The sequence below is a fragment of the Megascapheus bottae genome, chromosome 36, assembly GCF_031878675.1.
Source record: "Megascapheus bottae isolate mThoBot1 chromosome 36, mThoBot2.hap1, whole genome shotgun sequence".
In the NCBI taxonomy this organism is placed as follows: Eukaryota; Metazoa; Chordata; class Mammalia; order Rodentia; family Geomyidae; genus Megascapheus; species Megascapheus bottae.
The window spans coordinates 6248548-6267305 of NC_143544.1; the positions used below are offsets into that span (position 1 = coordinate 6248548).

Sequence of the window (18758 nt, forward strand, 5' to 3'; positions counted from 1 at the left end):
ACCATCGACAAAACTATCCTGATACAAATACCTATCAGAACCAAAGGGTGAACCTGTGTGGTATGAGAGCAGGGAGTTGAGAGATTCTAATGAAAATTAGAGCTGCAGAAGACCACCTCCCCTAGAGTGACAGACCTCAATAAACGTTTATTCACTCGATAGGACCAGAGAGCAGGCTTGCCTGTTCATGATAGAACAGGGTAGGGCGAGCTTACCCTAGTTCTCCCCCTGCAGTGGACACGACTGCAGCCCTCATTTAAAGGTCTTGTGGGCCCGGGCAGTGCAAGTCGGCCAGGGGGAGGGTGGAAGCTGTGTTCCTGGGAATGGCCAAGAGGGGGCAGCAGAGCTAGTTGTGGTTTGTGTGGAGTTGAGGTCTTGCAGGGCCCCCATCCGCTGCCAAGGACCTTTGTTGTGATGGCCTTGAGATCTTGTCTGGGACAAAGAAGTTTTGACTTAGGAATCCTGGAAGTGGTCGACACTGGGTGGAGAAGCCACAAGGGCTGTGGACCCCTGTCCAGACTTCCAGGCCAAGCTTCAGGGGTGACAGCAGGTGGCACCTCGACCCTCTCTCTTAACATAGTCGTGCAGCTGGAAGTGGGGCTCACTGGGACCTTTCGTGCAGCGCTGTTGCAGCTCCCTGCAGAGTGGGGTGATGGTGGAGCAGGATGGCCTCCGGCTCTCCCAACAAGGGGTCCGTGCCCTGAGTCCTGAGGAGATTTCCTGCTAAGTGCCAGCACTTACTTGGCAATGGCAGTGAAGGCCAGGTCCACATTGATGCCGGTCTTCGCGCTGGTCTCCATGAAGGGCAGCCCGTACTCCTGCAGACAGCTACTACCAGCTGGGCTGTGGCCTGGCGGGGGTGCCCCGGCTGCACGGCCTCAGCTCCGCCCTCACTGCCCAGGCACCCTCACTCACCTTGGCCAGCTTCTCCCCGTCCTCCCTCTTCACCACGCGCTCCTGAGCTGAGTCCACCTGCCCACAGCACAGCAGTGTTGGACGCCCGCCTTGTGGCTGGCACGTCCGTGCCCCCTCACCTGCCTGGTCCTGTGGTGCTGGGCTGCCCACCTTGTTTCCCAGCAGCATGAGCACGACGTTGCGGTGGGCATACTCCTGGATCTCCGTCAGCCAGGCCTGTGGGGAGAGCTGGGACCAGGCCGGGGGCTCCTGCCCCCTTCGCACCTCATCCTGTTGGAATCTTGGTGCCTGTGTGCTGGGCAGTGGTGCCCACCTCACTGCCACCCAGTCCCAGGGATGCTGCTGGTAGAGTTGGGTGTGGCTGAAGGGTCCCACGGGGGAGGGGCATCAGTGTCTGCAGCTGTCTGCAGGGCTCTCAAGCTTGAGCCTTGCACCACCTGGACCCTAACGGCCCGTCCCCTCCAGCGGGAGAGGAACCCACTGACCTGGATGTTGTCGAAGGACGCCTTGTTGGTGACGTCATAGAGCAGCAGCAGGGCTGGGGACAGAGCAGGGAGGACACCTCTGGAGCCCCGTGGCTTCCTGTCAGCCCACCCCTGGGACTCCCGCCTCACCCACAGGCCGCACCCCTGCTCACCATGGGCGTCGCGGTAGTAGGCGTGGGTGACGCTGCGGAAGCGTTCCTGACCAGCCGTGTCCCAGATCTGCGGCGAGGAGTCTGTGATGATACCCAGCCCCTCCCGCGTGCTCCCTGCCCGCTCCCCCTGCTCCCGATCATCTCACCTGCAGCTTCACCTTCATGCCATCCACATCCAGAACTTTATTCTGAAAGAGAATCAGTCAACCCCAGCAGGCCCCAGCCACCCTCAGCCCTGGGGCTTCCAAAGGAGAGCAGAGGGGCCGGTAAGGCAGCGCTGAGTCCCATCCCGCCGACGGACACTGAGGAACCCCTGCCCTGCCATGGGCTAAGTCTTTTGAGGCATTTTTAAATGCACTGGCGGCTTTCCCCCTACCCCCTCTGCAGTCTGGATAGGGCCCTGCTCCCTCTTCCTTGACCAGCGGCCTGGAGTGCAGCCTCAGAGGCTGCAGAGCCAGCTGTCACTGCTCACAACCAAGCCTACTTATTTGAAGCCATTTTGGGTCATGACTCAAGTCCACCATCAGCCTCAGTGTCCTGCAAACGGGCAGTGTTGGGGTCTCTTGCCATGGCTGCTCAGATAGCTTAATGAGCCGCTGTATGTATGGGAAAACACATCTGACCCCAAGAAAAGGTGAAGAATTTTGTTCCAGATGGTGTTGTTTCTGTGCCAGGAGCAGGACTTGAACTCAAGGCCTGAGTGCTGTCCTTTTTCTTCATTATTCACAGCTGGCACTCTACTACCACTTGAGCCAAGCTCCACTTCCAGGTCTTTTGGTTCAGGCTGGCTTTGAACCTCAATCCCCAGACCTTTCAGCCTCCTGAGTAGCTAGAATTATAGGCATGAGCCACCAGCACCCAACTTAGGATTTTTTTTTTAAACCTCTCCCCAATGGGACATGTGGTTTTGTGCCCACAGGATCCAACAGCACAGCCCCAGAATCCAGAACTGTTTGATAAACAGTTGCTCCCCAAGCCAACCAGAGGCCGAGGTGCTGTGCAGCTGGGCTGGGCTGTCCCTTCCTCCTGAGTTCCTGCTGGGGTACTTCTGGGTCTCTAGGGAACCGGGTTCAGCCATCTGCCAGGCTGAAGAGGGTACCTCATTTCCCCTGGCACCTTGAAAGGGGATGCAAACCAAACAGCTCAACTTTCTTCATTTGCCCAGAACCCAAAGGGAGACCAGGACAGGCACCAGGCCGACCCTCATCCCACAGAACTTTAGGGATCCGGGAACCTTCCCCCCCGTTCCCTGCCTCTGTGTTATCACTAATGGGCTCATTTCAAAACCATTCCTTGTTCTTGGCATCTGGAGCAAAGAATGAAGCAAACCATGAAGAGAGGGCCACAGGTTTATTAAAGCAAAAGTACACGCCAGTGAGTAGGAGTGGAGGAACAAAGGCTCAAAGCCCTGTGGAGCTGAGTTGGGTTGAGGGGAGGGTTTTGAGGGTCCCTCCCCCTTGGTGATGGACAGTTTGGGGCGGCAGTTTGGAATTATATAACATTTCCTTTATGTCGCATACTACCCACAATGCATTAGAAAAAGCCCACGGGGAAGCAGGTGTCAGAGGCAGGAACTCAGTTTGCTAACCCAAGGTTTCTGCCCTGGGAAATCCAGCGGAAGGTCATAAAAGCTATAGACAGTGCTTTCCAGGGGGTGTGACTGCTACCCAGGGAATGTGCAGCAGAGCTTTTCCAGATTAGGAACCACTTCTATGGCCAATCAGGTTTTCCTCACCTGTTCTTCTGCCACAACCCTAGACCATGATTGTCCTGTCTGGTCAAATTTATCCAGACGATGACTGGCCAACAGGCCCTTAGATGCCTACTTGCAGAGTGTGCAATTACTGGTCCTGACTGACACCTTCATTGGATGGGCTGAAGCCTTTACCACAGTGACAGAAAGGGCCCTGGAAGAGGTCAGATCTCCTTAAAGAAATCGTTTCTAGGGCTGGGAATGTGGCTTAGTGGTAGAGTGCTTGCTTGCCTTGCATGCACAAAGCCCTGGGCTCCATTCCTCTGTACCACATAAGTAGAAAAAGCCAGAAGTGGCACTGTGGCTCAAGTCGTAAAGTGCTAGCCTTGCGCAAAAGAAGCTCAGGGACAGTACCCAGGCCCTGTGTTCAAAACCTGGGACACACACACACACACACGCGCGCGTGCGCAGGCGCACACACATACACAAAAAAAACCCCAAAAATGCCAGAAGTGGAGGGGACCAAGGAGAGAGAGTGCTAGCCTTCAGCAAAAGATCTGAGGGAGAATGCTCAGATTCTGAGTTCAAGCCCCAGGACTGATACCAACAAGAAAGAAAGAGAGATAAAAGAAAAAACCTACATGAACACCAGAATTATTGAGAATTACTGTATTGGCAAGCTGAGGGAAGGAATAGGAGGAGAGACACGCGCTAGCTAACCCATTGGCACCCGTGGACGTGGGAGTGTGATATGGCTTCTCCCTCTCCTAAGCTCTCACAGTAGTGATTTCCTTGGGAGTATTATTTGAGCCCTGCATTTACTTATTCTGTCTCTTCTCACAGAACAGCCATTTGCCTAAAAATGATAGTCCACACAGATTCCACCCTGCACCTCAAGCAGTATCTATAGGCAAAATTAATGGCACCAGCTGAAGCTTCTGGCAGAAGAGACAGTGACTGGCTTGGGAGCGGCGGCAGAGGCTGCATCCCACCTCACTGTGTTCTCCTTCCACAGTCCCCAGGAGGCCCAGGCTATCCCCCCTTGCCAGGGAGTCTTCACACCTCCCAAAGACTTGCTGGGATCTCCTCTTGAGGAAAATGAGGCAGGAGAAACACAGATGTCAGGGGGACATGGAAACCTCAACTCTAACCCAACCCAGGACCCACCCTGTCTCCTTCCTAAACAGGCGGTTTTGCTATCAGGGCATCCTGATGGAGAAGTTTCTCCCCCAAAAAGGATGTATGGAATCTCACTTTGCCCCCCGCCACATTACCTTTTGGTCTTTACCCTATAAATTACATTGAATTTTTGACACCCCCCCCCACCACCTCCTGGGAGCTTTTTCCGATGCACTGTGGATAAGAATGGGCACCATAAAGGAAACATTATGTCATCAGAAGCTGCCGCTCAAAACTGTCCCCTCACCATGCTGGAGGGACCTGCAGGGCCTTACATTCTTGCTCGGTCCACTCCTAGTTTGTGGAGTGTACCTTTGCTTTAATAAACCTGTGGCTTTCTCATTACTCACGAGTATTGCTCAGTTCTTTGCTAAAGACACCAAGAACGGATGATTCTGAAGCAAGGCTATTGCTCCTCAACACCTAGTCCAGGCCTCCTCAGCCTCCTGCTAACTGAGACTAATTAAAAGTGAGAAAAATAAATGGAAATTCAGAATGTGTCAAGATCACACCAGCACCTCAGCATGTGGGATTCCATCGGATGGGGCCCTAAGCCCTACTTGAGGTGCTAAGGGAGGTGTCACACCCCAAAGTAGACACATCCCCCCACACACACCTGAGCAAATGCTGGAAGCTCTCCCAGGCTGCACTACGGTCACCTGGCTTGAAGGCCCTGGCCAGGGGCCCAGTCTTGGGTCCCCTCTGCCTGCCACCACTCCAGGGGGCAGAGACACAGCCCCAGGGTGGTGCCAAATCCTGGCATGGGAGAAACTATTTCTGTATCTGTCAGCGGCACTCATCCCCTTATGTGCTGGGAGACGCCCTCAGGTACAGGGATGCAGTCAGGGTGGTAGCTACCGACAGCTCCACCGAGCTGTAGCTGCAGTTGGGGTGCAGGGGAGGCAGCTAGCAGAGGACCCAGGGAAGACTAAGCATGAGGGAACCGGGGTGCGGCTGGACCCCGTAATTGCCCATAATCAGCCTCTACTCACCCGGAAGTCGATGCCCACGGTGGAGATGAAGGTGCCTGCCAGAAAGGCTCCATCTTTGAAGCGCACCAGCAGGCAGGTCTTCCCCACGCCAGAATCTCCCACCAGCATGACCTAGGCGGAAGAGTCAGAGGGTCAGGCTGAGAGAAGGGGACCGGTGTGCTGTCCCCACTACAGGGTCTGCCCTGAACAGTTCTGACCAGAGACGGGCTGTGGGTGAGGGGCAGGACAGAAAAGGGGCGTTCTAGGCCTCTGGGGTGGGGAGGGGAGTGGTTACAATCCCCAGGAATCTGAACCTGAGTCTCCGCCTCTAATGGTCTCTGTCCCGCTCCCAAGAGCACCCATCTCAATGGAGGGGGCCAGACTGTCCTGTGACACCTGGCTTGATCTGGGAGGCTAGTATTTGGGGCTTAATGGAGAGCAGACAAGGGGGGGGTGTCAGTTGTAACCTTCAGTCCTGGGGAAGGTCTGGGGTGGGGAGGCTTCTTCAAACCAACCCCAGCAAGCAGACCATGGTTAGGTTCTTTCTGTTTTTTTCTTTTCTTTTCTTTTCTTTTCCTTCCTTCCTTCCTTCCTTCCTTCCTTCCTTTCTTTCTTTCCTTCTTGTCCTGGGTCTTGAGGACTGACCTTGAGTTTTCTCAAGGCTAGAACTCTATCACATGAGCCACAGTGCCACTTCTGGCCTTTTCTATGTAGGTGGTACCAAGGAATGGAACCCAGGGCTTTTGTGCAGGCTATGCCAGCACTCTACCACTAGGCCACACTCCTGGCCCCATGGTCAGATCTTGACCTGCAGAGTGTCTGGTTCAGCTCTGTGGCCAGGGAGGAGCCGCCAGGCCCTGTCCTGTCAGCCTCCACCATAGGCCCCAAACCCAGGGGCCTTCCTGACCACCCTGGTCAAAGTATTCTGCCTTGGTGGAGGGGGGGTAAGGCCTCAATTCTCTTGCTCCCCATTAGCAAACCTCTTCCCGGCCTGCTCCCTTGGTTGGAGGGGGAGGGGAAATGCCAAGACCCACAGCCCCTGGGGACCAGGGAAGGAAGGCAACATATGGGAAACGGTAAGACGGGAGCTGGAGTGGGGGTGCCAGCGTCGGAGCGGGGCCCCTGGGGGGCTCTGAGGTGTGGGGTCCCGCGGTGCCAGCCTCCGCCCGGGGAAGGGGGCAGGCGGTGCCAGCTGTTGAATGCCCCCCGGCCGAGGCCTGGCAGCTGTGTGCGCGCCCGTGCGCGGAGTCCGGTGCAGCCGTGCCAGCTGCGGGGCGCCGCTCCGGACGGGAGGCGGCAGCGGCCCCCACCCCGCCCCGGGCCCGGCCTCCCCGCCCCGACCGGACTGGACGCCACCTGCTGCACTCGCATGGGGGAGGGGTGGCCGTCCGTCTCACCTTAAAGGCGACGTCGTAGAAGTCGCCGCCGCCGCCGAGCGAGGGCCGGCCGGGCCGCGGGGCCCCGGGGGGCGCCGCCTCGGAGCCCGGGCGCGCCGGCCGGGGCCCGGGGGCGGTGGGCAGCGCGGCGGCGGGCGCGCGGGCGCCCTTGCTCCGGGGAGTCTTCTTCCTGGACATGGCCTGCGCGCGCTCCGTGCGCTCCTGCTGCGGCGGCCGCGCCCGGGGCCGCCCGGCTCCCCGCGCGCACGGAGCCCCGACCGGGATCCCGACTCCCAGCCTAGCCCGTCCCGCAGCGGCGGCGGCGGCGGCATCCCGGGCTCCGGCCGGGCCGGGCCCCGCCCCGAGCTCCGCCTCCGCCCCGCGCGCAGCCACTCAGGCCCGGCCTCCCGCCGCCGCCGCCAATGGCCGCTCTGGGGCGGCGCCATCCACGGGAGCCCGCGGGCCTCGGGGCGGGCCCGGGCCCGGACGCGGCCGGAGGGGCTCGGTCCCCCGACGGACGGGCGGGACCGCTCCGGCCCGGCGACCCCGCGCCGTGGGCGCCTGGTGCTGGACGCCGGCGCGGGGCAGGGCACCCGGGCGAGGACCCGCCAGCGTCCGAGTCCCCCCGGGAACCGCGCACCGCCCCGTCCGGGACGTGGGGGCCGGGGCCGGGCGCTCCAGCCCTGCCACCTGGCCCGCGGCTCCCCAGCGCCTCCCAGGGCGCACAGCTCCAGGAAGCCCCAGCTGGGCCAAAGCACCCTGAGCCCGGCTGACATCGGGTTATCGCAGGCAGGACGCGCCGGGACAGCGCTGTCCCCCACGGCCTCTGCCACCTGAAGCCCGGAGATCCGAGGGGCGAACAATGCAAGCCAGCCTGGTGGCAGCCCGCGGGGCCCCTCCTCGGCGGGCCCTCCCCTGGCGCGCCTGGCCCCTCGCCCTTCCTGGTCTAGGATTCCCACCCCATGGAGACTTCTGAGTGCTGATTCCTCAAAGCAAAAGTGGACCCTGGGCCAGCCATCGAGGGGCGGACGCGCCCCCCTCTCCATGCAGGCTGAATGGAGCTCTGTCCCAGGAGCCTCCCTGAATGAAAGATCCTCGGGTCTCCAGAGCTACATCTGGGGGGAAATCAAAGCCGAGGGAAGCGGTTGCCGAGGGTGGAGTAAGTACTTGGGAGCTGGAGGGACACCCTGATGGGCAGAGGCCCCTGGGAAGGGTGAGCTGGTGCTGGGGGGGTCAGAGGCCTGCAACGACCCAGGGGCTGTCATGCCACCCACCCGCGATTCCCTGGTGAGGGGGGGGACAGGGACTCTGGTGCTGTCATCTGCCAGGTACATGGTGTCTTCAAAACTGCCTGTCGGGGGCCGGGAGTTTGGCCTAGTGGTTAAAGTGCTTGCCTAGCATGCATGAAGACCCGGGTTCGATTCCTCGGTACCACATACATAGAAAAAAGCCAGAAATGGTGCTGAGGCTCAAGTGGTAGAGCTCTAGCCTTGAGAAAGTCCAAGGACAGTGCTCAGGCCCTGAGCTCAAGCCCAGGACTGGCAAAAAATATACATATATATTAAAACAAAAACAAAAACAAAAAACTATGAGTAGTCCTAGGCCCCAATCCACAGACAGGAAACCAAGGGCCAGAAGGATTAAGGGGAGCTGTCCAAGGTCACCAGGCTAGGAAGTGGCAGAGCCAGGATTTACCCTTGAGAACTATGGCTCTAGAGACTAGAAATTGTCTCGTGAAAGGATGGACTCAGATCAACCCTTCACTGGGTAGAGCCCAGGAAAGTCCTCTTAGAGCTCCTTAGATGTCCTTCATTTCCTCAGTGCCCTCTGTCCCCTCGCCCTCTCTCAGGTCAGTCTCAGGATCTGTGTGTCGTGGGGCTTTAGTGGTGGGATAAGAGTGCCACAACTGAAGCACAGGTGTCCCATTCTCACGGGCTGTGTTCAGGGAGGCTGGCCCAGGGTCTCAGCTGGGAGCCCATAAGACAATGCCCACTAGCCCCCAGCGATACTGCCTACGCCCGCCTGCCAGCTGTTGTCCCGGCATGGCGTGGAGAGTTTGGGTTGGGTGCTGCAAGTAGCGCGTCCTGGGGGTAGGGCCAGCAACCAGGAGAAGGGAAAGGGGCAGGTGAGCCAGAGAGAGGGAGATGCCAGCAGAGGAGGCTTGCCTTTAAAATTAGGAGTTTACATAAAAATCCAGGTCTCTGACTTCTCGCTTTTTTTTTTTCTTCTTTCCATTGCTGGGGATTGAACCCAGAACCCTGCACTTGTGAGGCAATCCTTCTGCCACTTGAGCTGTGCCTCTTGCCTTTTTTGGTTTGTTGTGTTTCATTTTTGTTGTTTGTTTTTGTGACGCAGTATCTCTCCTCTACCCTTGCTGTGGGTCTTCTTTGTCCTTGAAGTCTCAATCCTCCTGCTCCTGCCATTGGAGTTAAAAGGCTATATAACCACCCTTGGGTTTTCTGGGAGGAGTAGGAGTTCTTGGAACCTGAATCAGACCCCGGCTGTCTTGTCACTCCACAGTCCTAATCTTTGATAATTATGTCTTTTGGTTCCTGGGTTTACCATCTGTCTTTCCCTCTGGAACGTGAGCTTTCTGGGCACAGGAAACAGCTTGTCTTGGTCACGGCCATATCCCTGGCAGCCAATGCCAAGTCTCAGTAAGCAGTTATTAAATTGGCAAATAAAGTATGAGAAACACAGGCCTCACCTCTGGAGGACACATTGTTGCTGTGGAAGATTTAAGACAGGACACTAGCTAGTGTGCAAGAATGGGCGTGGTGTGAGAGTGAGTTTTCACGGGGGAAAGGAAGCTTGCACTGAACCTTGAAGGAATAGGAGTCCAAGAAAGCATTCACCAGGTACAGGGCATCAGTAGATACAGAGAAAGTGGCAGTAAGTGAACATCTGGGGACACTGTAGCAGAGGCTACATTGTAAGGGACATCTGAGTGTTACCTTTAGGAGTTTGGGTTGTTCAGAGGGAACATTGTTCAGAGAGCTTGCTTGGTGTCTGAGCAGAGCAACCGAGAACACAGGAGGGGAGCAGGAATGCTGGGGAGCAGTGGAGGGCCTAGTGGTGGAGTCTCCAGGCAGGACCCCAGGTAAAGCAGATTTCAGTACCCTGGGGAGAGGTGGTGGGGACACAGAGGGCTGCAGCCCTGAAGATTCTTTGGTATTTTCCCAGTCAGGAAGAGTGATTGGTCTTCTGCCCTGGTCAAAAGCTGTAGCTGCCTAGACAAAAAGATAGTACAGAAATGAGTTTCTGGACAGAAAGTTCTTGCCTCTTGGAGCAGTCATTCTTGTAACCTGCCTGCCATACTGAGAGAAAACCCAAAAGGACAGAATGGGTTTGCCAGTCATGGCAGCGAAGGAGCCAGCTGGGTATGGTTGTCCCAGCTCCAGTGAACACCCCATGGAGCAGAGAGGAGAACACTCGGAGGTGTCTGAGAGACATTGGCTACACAGCAATAAATAACTAGAGCAAACTGGCAGCAAATAACCCGGAGGCAAGGGGTCAGTGTGGTGGGAGAGGTCAGGATGGTATGGTGGTCTCTGCTGCGCAGGGGATATCTGGACCCCTGGGCTCTTCAGAGCTGGAGAGAAGAGGTCTGCAGGTCAGGGACGGCCCAGGAGGCAAGCTTTGGGAAGGAGCGGGTGGCAGGGAGGATAATGTGCCCCTGAAGGAGTGCTGCAGCCTCGACTGACTTCCAAGACAGCACTGGTCCCTCTGTGAACACGAGCACCAGCCTGCGTGCCCATATCCCAAGGGGGGCCCCCAGGCTGTTCCTGTCCCCCTTATTTCTGACATCCAGGGCTGCGGATCCCCCGTGCCGGTGTCTGCCAGCTCCTTCCTGGTGCCTTCTGACTGGCCTTTGTGGGTATCTGCCATCCTTGTCATGGAGTGCCATGTGTCACTATGATTTCCGAGAGTTAACCCCCTCTGTGCCCCCATCTTCTCTGTCCTCCAGCTTCATGTCTCCTTTTCTGCCCACCCTCCAAGCTGGGCCCTCAGGCCAGCTCTGTGCTGGGAGAAGGAATGCAGGCCGAAGCAAAAAGACCTTCCCTGACCCAGGACTGTTTGCAGCTCTGCCTTCCCGACTCCTCCAGCCCCACCCCTAGCTCCCCAATGGTCTCTGCCCGCTTCAGTCCCCCTCTGGGGGCCAGCTCTGCCCTGGAGCAGTAGAGTGTGCAGCTGGGTTTCAGGGGGTCCTCTAACAGGTGACAGCAAAGCCCCCAAGAGCTGTTGCCTTCCAAAACTCAGCTTTCAGTTCTTGGAGTTGGAAGGGTGTCAGGAGCCCAGGCCCCCGGTTTGCTTGGTAACCTCAGATATTTGGCACCCCCTCCCTGAGCCTGCTCCCCATTCTGTGAATTGTCGGGTGGGAGGAACTGATCTCCAAGGGCCCTTCCAGCTCAGACACCTTCTGTTCTATGAAATCTGTGTGAACGTTGCCATGGAGATGCCAGAGGAACTGCAGCAGCACTGAATTCAACTTCCGAGAGACGAAGGGAAGGAGAGAAGGGGGTGGGGAGAACTGAGTCACCTCAGAGACCAGAAGCAATTGACAACGCACGTGTGCCAGCTGTGTGCCCTGTATATAGGGGTCACTCAGGGGTGCCCCAGGTATGCTGGGGTCTTATAAGAATCAGGACACCCCCAGAAGCTCACTTATTTTGGTGACCTTGTGGGCAAGTGGTACCCAGTTGTCATCATCAGTGCCCAGAAGAGGGTCCTTCTATGTGGAGACAAAGCAGAAAGGCCCTCACTTGCAGGCTGCAGGTGTGGGTGTTGGCTGGGATGGGTGGCCATGCAGATGTCCATTGGAAAGGATGTCACGCTCACCCCTCAGGCTGCGGCCACCATCTGTGCTCTCACACAATCAGCTCCTGAGCAAGGCCCCTGAAGCCACCACAGAAGGTTGAGTGGGGGTAAATTGCTGCAGGCCCTCGAGCAGCCCCTTACAGACATGCTTGGCTCCAGGCTGGGACATGAAGGGATTAGTCACATCGCCTGAAGTCATCCATCACTGACTGCCCCAGACTGGGCCAAGTGCCACACTTGCATTGTTCTTCTTAGGAATCAAGCTGAGGGTGTGGAGAACATCAGGCAAATGTTCAAATGTTCTACTGAACTACACCTCCAACCCAATCATCTAGGATTTTGATGGCATGTCAAAAACTCGAGGTAAGAGCAAGAGCCCAGATTCTGTTTTTGGTTTTTTTTTTTTCTGGTCCTGAGGCTTGAACTCAAGGCCTGAACTGTTTGTGTTCAAAGCTAGCTCTCTTCCACTTGAGCCACAGTGCAACTTCCAGCTTTTTCTGTTCATGTGGTACTGAGAATTGAACCCAGGACTTCATGCATGCTAAGCAAGTACTCTACCACTAAGCCACACTCCTAGCTCCCCCATTTTCTATTTTTTTGAGACAGGATCTTACTACATTAGTACAAGTTGGCCTCAATCTTGTGATCTTCCAGTCTCTACCTTCTAAAGTAGCTGGGGCCGAGTGCTAGTACTGTTAAGGGGAGCAAGGAGTGTTGAGGGGAGCAGGGACTGGTGCCATCCAGAATGCCTAAGAGTTCCCCCGCTCCATTGTGGAAGGTCGACAATGGCACAACCCAGCCACCTTGACCTCCCCACGCCATGAGGAGGGATATGTGGTACAGCCCAGCCACCTTTGCCCTTCTAGGGAGGGGCAACCTTGACCTTCTCCCCACCCCCAAGAGGACGGATATCCGCTTGGGTGGGGGGGCCTGCTTTGTGTGGAGACCTTTCCAATTTGCGCGCCAATTCCAACTAAGGTGATAGGTAAATTCAAACACTAGGCTGTAACCCTGTTGGCTATCTGCGTGTGGCCGGAGCTGGCTGTGGTCCCTCTGTGTATGTGACTATCCCAATGGCCACCTGTGTGGCCAGGTTCGACTGCATGGGTTTTGCCCTGAAAAACCCTGCATGAGGGCCGCTTGGGGTCACAGTGTCAGCTCCCGAGTCTGCACTGTGTCCCTGGCCGGTCAGTTCACCATCTACTTCCCAATAAATTCACCTTTTTATATGAGACTGTCTCTGTGTGGTGGACTCTGGTGGGATGTGGAATCCCCACCTGGAGGGATGTGGAATCCCCTCCTCTTGACCCCATAACAGTACCTCATATCTGTAATCTTAGCTACTCAAGCGGCTGGGGTGGTGGTTTGAACCCAGCCAGGGCAGGAAAGTCCACGAGACTCTTATCTCTAGTTATCCACCAAAAAAACAGAAGTGGAGCCATGGCTTAACATGGTAGCGAAAAAATCTCCAAGACAGTGCCTGCCCACTCCGAGTTCAAGCCCCATGACACACACACACACACACACACACACACACACACACACACACTCAGTTTACAAATGTATGCAAGCACATCTACCTAGCTGCAGTTTGATTTTTTTTTTTTTTGCCAGTGCTGGGCTTGAACTCAGGGTCTGAGCACTGTCCTTTGGCTTTCTCAAGGCTAGTGTTCTACCACTTGAGCCACACTACCATTTCTGATTTTTCTATGTGTGTGGTAACAAGGAATCGAACCGGGGTCTTCCGTGCATGCTAGGCAAGCCCTCTACCACTAGGCCAAACTCCAAGCTCCAGTTTGTTTGTTTTTTTAATTTCAACTGACATCCACTCAAAAGCTGCATACGCAATGCTATGGACATGGTATTGGAAATATAAAAACAAGTACCTAGTCATAAAAATCTATGACTCCATAGACACAATGTTTTATTACCTAGATTCATGTGTATCTATGACATGCAGACTCTCAGCCTAATTTTAATTACGTTCTAAAATCTAAGTGCCAGTGACTGAATATAGAGATTCCCTTCTTGAACACTTGTTAAAACTCATCATTTGAAATATGATGTAAAAATCAATGTTAACAGATTCTTTAATAAAAGAAATAGGGAGAAAAATCTAACTGGCATCCAAGTAACACCACGTGTGGACCACAGCTCATCCTAGATGCTCAGAGGCCGCCATGGGAGGAAGCCAGTCCGAAGCCAGCCTTCTCCAAAGGGCAGAAGGCTGCAAGTGTGGCTCAAGGGGGGAAAAGAAGCCAAGCCAGCGCGCCCAGCCTCGTCCCAAGACCTCCGCAGACAGCTCGGAGGACCGATGCCCTCTCCGTCGCCGCGCGCCGGGCCGGTAACGCGGGATGGAGCGGTGCCGGCGGCGGGCAGCCCGGAGTCCACCCCGGGCGGAGGCGGCGCCGCCGACCTCCACCGGCCTCGCACCGCCCGAGCGGACCCCGCCCTCGCGCGTCACGCCGGGGGAGGAGCGAGCGCTGCAGCCGCGAGGGCGGGGCCTCACGACGCCCCGCCCCTGCCAACGCTGCGCGGGGCGTGGTCACGCTCCCTCCCGCAGCCCACGCCCCCGAGAGGCTGCGGCCAGAGGGTGGAGCCTGCTCTCTCCCTCCGGCCCCGCCCCGGCACTGCAGAGCGAGGGGCGGAGACGGCGGGGCCCGCAGACACTGCGGCAAAGGGGGAGGAGGCCGCGCCCCTTCCTGGCCCCGCCCCAGCATCGACGCGAAGGGGCGTGGCCTAACGGAGTCCCCGCCCCCTGCCCGAGAGGAGGCGGAGCCCCCCGGCGGGGCCGCAGTGCAGCGCGAGCGCGCTAGCGGGCGGCCGAGGACCTCTGAGGCGGCCTGACGCGAGCGGGCTGAGCAGTGTCGCGCCACAGACAGGCCACGGCCGCCGGCGGATCCGGCCGAGAGCTGCGCCATGCCATCCGCAGGCCCGTCCTGAGCCGCGGGCGCGCGGGGGGGCCTCGGGCCGCCGAGGCCATGCGCGCGCGGCGCTGACGATGCCGCCCGGCGCGCCCGCCCGCCTGGCGCTGGCCCTGGGCCTGGGCCTGTGGCTCGGGGCTCTGGCGGGGGGCTCCGGGCACGACTGCGGGCCGTGCGAGGGCCCCTGTCTCTGCGACCCGGGGCCCGGCGCCGCCTGCCGCGTCAACTGCTCGGGCCGCGGGCTGCGGACGCTCGGCCCGGCGCTGCGCATCCCCGCGGCGGCCACCGCGCTGTGAGTAGGAGCTGCGCCGCGGCGGGGCGGGCGGGCGTGGGCGCGGCCGCGGGCCAGGCCGCTCCCAGGGTGAGGCTCCTGCCAGGATGTCCGCCGGACTCCATGAGGAAAACCTGGCCCCTAGGGCAAGCCAGAAACCCGGGGTTCTGAGGGAAAAAACACGGCGGCGTCCGTCACCTCCCGGCGGGGCTCGGCCCGCGCCAGCTGACGGGGCGGGGCGGGCGGGGCGGGGAGGCGGAGGTGGAGGTGGAGGTGGAGGCGGAGGCGGAGGTGGAGGTGGCGGCGGAGGTGGCGGTGGCGGTGGCTCAGAGGGAGGAACGCGCTAATTAAGAGACCCCTGGGCGAGAGACTTGTAGGGTTGTTGCCTGGGGCTGGGCCCTTTCTGCGGTGCTCGCTAGACCCCCGGTAAGGATTTGAAGGGTGTGTATGTAAGAGCTGGCCCCGGGTAAGCTGGGGCGGGGGCCGGGCGGGACGGGTCAGGGCAGCCGCCGGCTTCGGGGCTGGGCCGGGGTGGGAATGGACCCACAGGTGGACTGTGGCCTTGACAGGCCTCAGGTGCTCCGTCCTCGCGGCGTTATCCTGGGAACCCAGGCTTTGTCTGGTTTGTATTCCCAGCAGGCTTTTCTGAGAGAATTTAACCCTTTAACCCTTGCTGGGGGGGGGGGAGAAGGAATAAGCACAGTCAAATCACTGCTGGTGAAGAAGTGGATTTGGAGTTGAGATGACGCAATGTGTTTCAGGTATCTCAGTCTGCCTAAGAATCCCTAGGGTCTGGCCTTGTGCAGTGCCCACGACCTAGGGTTGGACTGGAAAGGATGTAGAGAACAGGATTGCAGGCATGGATCTCCAGGGATGGAGAGGCTCAGAATTTTGTGGGCACTTCCAGGCATCTCAGTTTCAGGAACTCCTGCTGGAATGGGGGGGGGGGCAGGGAGCTTCTTACATCCATACCACAAATGGGCCCCCGACATTAGGCTTTGTACTACTCTTGGATGGCTCCACGGAGGGCCACACAGGGAGTCCTGTGTCCTTGGGGTTTTGCCCTGTGTTCTTGGATGTGGGAAAAGGGCAAGTTTTGGGGGGCCAGTTAGGAGCTGTGTTTGGGGCCTGCTGGGCTTGTCATTGTGTTCCCTAACTGGAAGTGTTCATGCCGCAGGCCTGTTTGTGGAGATGCCCCCCTCCTGCTTGCCAGCAGGGCTCATAGAATTGCGTCAGATTCATGCCACCCATTGTTTCTGGATGCTGTGGCTGAGGGCACCTCTGTCTCTGTTGGCTGGCTGCTCTGGGAGTGAGGCCTGGCTCCGGCTGGTTCCTGCGTCCTCAACCTCTGTTGCCACTGTTACACCTATATTGGTCTCACAGGAGCTGTCAGGGGCCTTGCAGCATCCCAGGCTCTGCACAGTGTGGAGCATGAGCCATTACCTTGTGTGTCTTGGGTTTTGGTAAAGGGGCCTTACTGGCCAAGGGGTTGTCTCATGAATTTTAGGGACTAGGAAAGGCACATACCAAGGCGTCAGTGAGTGCTTAGTCACTGATTTAAAATTGGGGGGCTTTAAGGTCTTCTGTTTATAGGAACACCCAGGCCTTGTCCTGACTGGTTTGGGAGACTTGGAGGAGGAAGCCCCTGGTAGCCTAGCCTAGCCTGATCTGGGAGGATCCTCAGGGATCCTAGCCCATCTGTGATCGGTGGGACTTCAGCATGGGCTCAGGTAGGCAGGGGGGTGAGTAATGGAGGAGATTCCGCATATACTCCCAAAGCTGCTCCTGGGAGATTTCCAAAGGGAACACAAAGGAAACTAGGGCCTTAAGGGCAGGTGTAGAGACTCCTTCCTGCTGGCCCCCAGGCCCTTGTCTGTGATGGATTGTCAGTCCTGCAGACTCTCGGCAAGATGGGTAGGTCTCAGAGATGAGAGAAGCCAGGGACTGCAGCTTCCCAGGCCATGGTGCAGCAAGGTTAGCTTCTCACTGCCACTAGCAGTCTTCTTTGGGGTGCAGGCCTTCCATTTGTGGCTCCTCAGCCAGCTGGAAGTAAGGCAGGATGACAGCCTTTCTTGGGTTAAAATGATGCTTCCAGGATATGGCAGCTTGAACAAGATGACGTTACTGGCAAAGGTTGCTGCTCTGCTATTTTTAAGCTTTGCTATGGAGAATTTAAAGCTTTGTTATGGAGAAAAGTAGGCAGAACATTGTGGCGAATCTCATGTTCTTCTCCCTTTTGACCCTGCCACAAGTTTTGAGCCAAATTCCAGCATCCTGCAAGCTTTTCTGTGTTTTGGAGTGATATGTAACACTCAAAACACCTCTAAAGCATGGAATGATTCTGTGTGTGCTGTGTGTGTGTGTGTGTGTGTGTGTGTGCATGTGTGCATGTGTGTGTATGTCGGTCAGTTGTGGGGCTTGAACTAAAGGCCTGAGTGCTGTCTCTGAGCTTTTTTTGCTCAAAGCTATCCTAGTACTTATCACTTTGAGCCACTGCTCCCCTTCAGGTTTTCTGGTGGTTAACTGCAGACAAAAGTCTCATAGACTTTACTACATGGATTGCCTTCGAACCATGATCATCAAGATCTCTGTGTCCTGAGTAGCTAGGATTAGAGGTGTGAACCACCAGCCCCTGGTTTGGAATGATTCTTTAGTCCTAGTAAATGGTGTGTTCAACTGTTCACTTTCCTTAGGTGTGTGTTGGTATAGGGGCCTGAATTCAGGGCCTGGATGCTGTTCCTTAGCCTTTTCACTTGAGGCTCCTGCTCCACCTTTTTGGTGGTTAATTGGAGATAGGCTCTTCCTACCTGTGCTGATTTCTAATTGACCACAGTCCTCACCTAGCCACCTGCCTAGCCAGGGTTACAGACGTGAGTCTTCATAGTGTGTCTTGATCAGCGTCACTGGTTCCGAGAGTAGTCTCATTGAGCCCCAGGGACATGAGGTGATAGAGGAGTGGGAAGTAGGGTCTTTATCGGAAGACATCTTAAGGGTTCCAGGAAAGAGGCAGGGTGGCTGGCATCTTCTAGACAGATTCTGTACTCCTGAGCAACACTCCTAACTACTGGTCCTTCTAGAAAGAATTCTGGCTGGCTAAGTGCAGGTGGCTCAAGCCTGTCATCTTAGTGGTAGAGTGCTTAGTGGTAGCAGGCATGAAACTCTGGGCTTGATTCCTCAGTGCAACATAAACAGAAAATGCCAGAGCTGGTGCTGTGGCTCAAGTGGTAGAGAGCTAGCCTTAAGCAAAAGAAGCTCAAGGATGGTGCCCAGCTCATGAGTTCAAGCCCCAGAACTGGCCAAAAAAAAAAAAAGTGGCACTTTGATTCAAGTGGTAGAGCACTAGCCTTGAGTGAGAAAGCTCAGGGACAGTGCCCAGGCCCTGAGTTCAAGCCCTACAACAAAGAAAAGAAATGAAGGAGATAAGGAAATAAGTAGAAAATCTGGCTACTGTGTGGAGAGGTAGGGGAGGATGGCATTTTTCAAGTACTCCTGGCCTAGCCTTTAAACCTTTGAACTTTGGCTGGCATAGGATGCCACAGTGGGGAATTTAGAATATGAATGTGAGGCTAACATTTGTTTCCTATTTAGACACAAAATGAAAGTTTCCCAAAAATGTGGACAAGGAGCAACTGAATGTGGCTGCTCAGCTGAGGGGAGGGGAGATTACAATCCCCCGTTTATTTTTATTTTTTTGTGCTGGTCCTGGGGTTTGAACTTTGGACCTGGGCACTGTCCCTGAACTCCATTTTGCTCAAGGTTAGCACTCTACCACTTGAGCCACAGTGCCACTTCCGGCTTTTTTGGTGATAAGTATCTTAGAGACTTTTCTGCCTGGGTTGGCTTCCAGCTGCAGTCCTCAGATCTCAGCCTCCTGTTTAGCTACGGTTACAGGTGTGAGCCACGAGGACCTGCTGATCCCTATTTTATATGCAAAGAAACTTCTCCACCGTAGCCAGACCTATCTTCTGCGGTTG

At 56.6% G+C, this 18758-nt stretch overlaps 2 protein-coding genes across 2 annotated transcripts in view; one reads left to right on the top strand and one right to left on the bottom strand.

The window, feature by feature from the left end:
• Positions 1–127: 127 nt before the first annotated feature.
• Rab26 (RAB26, member RAS oncogene family) lies at positions 128–7049 on the bottom strand. The gene is given in 10 exon segments (XM_090324975.1): positions 128–637; positions 742–862; positions 865–894; positions 897–972; positions 1066–1131; positions 1401–1453; positions 1553–1619; positions 1699–1740; positions 5417–5527; positions 6793–7049. Coding segments are annotated over 10 exon segments (846 nt in total). The 5' UTR covers positions 6970–7049; the 3' UTR covers positions 128–534.
• Positions 7050–14590: 7541 nt separating this feature from the next.
• The window catches only part of Pkd1 (polycystin 1, transient receptor potential channel interacting), a 39509-nt gene continuing 35341 nt past the window's right edge, over positions 14591–18758 (top strand). The window contains exon 1 of the mRNA XM_090324834.1: positions 14591–14805. Coding sequence (XP_090180960.1) covers positions 14591–14805 — 215 coding nt within the window. The remainder of the gene's footprint in view (positions 14806–18758) is intronic.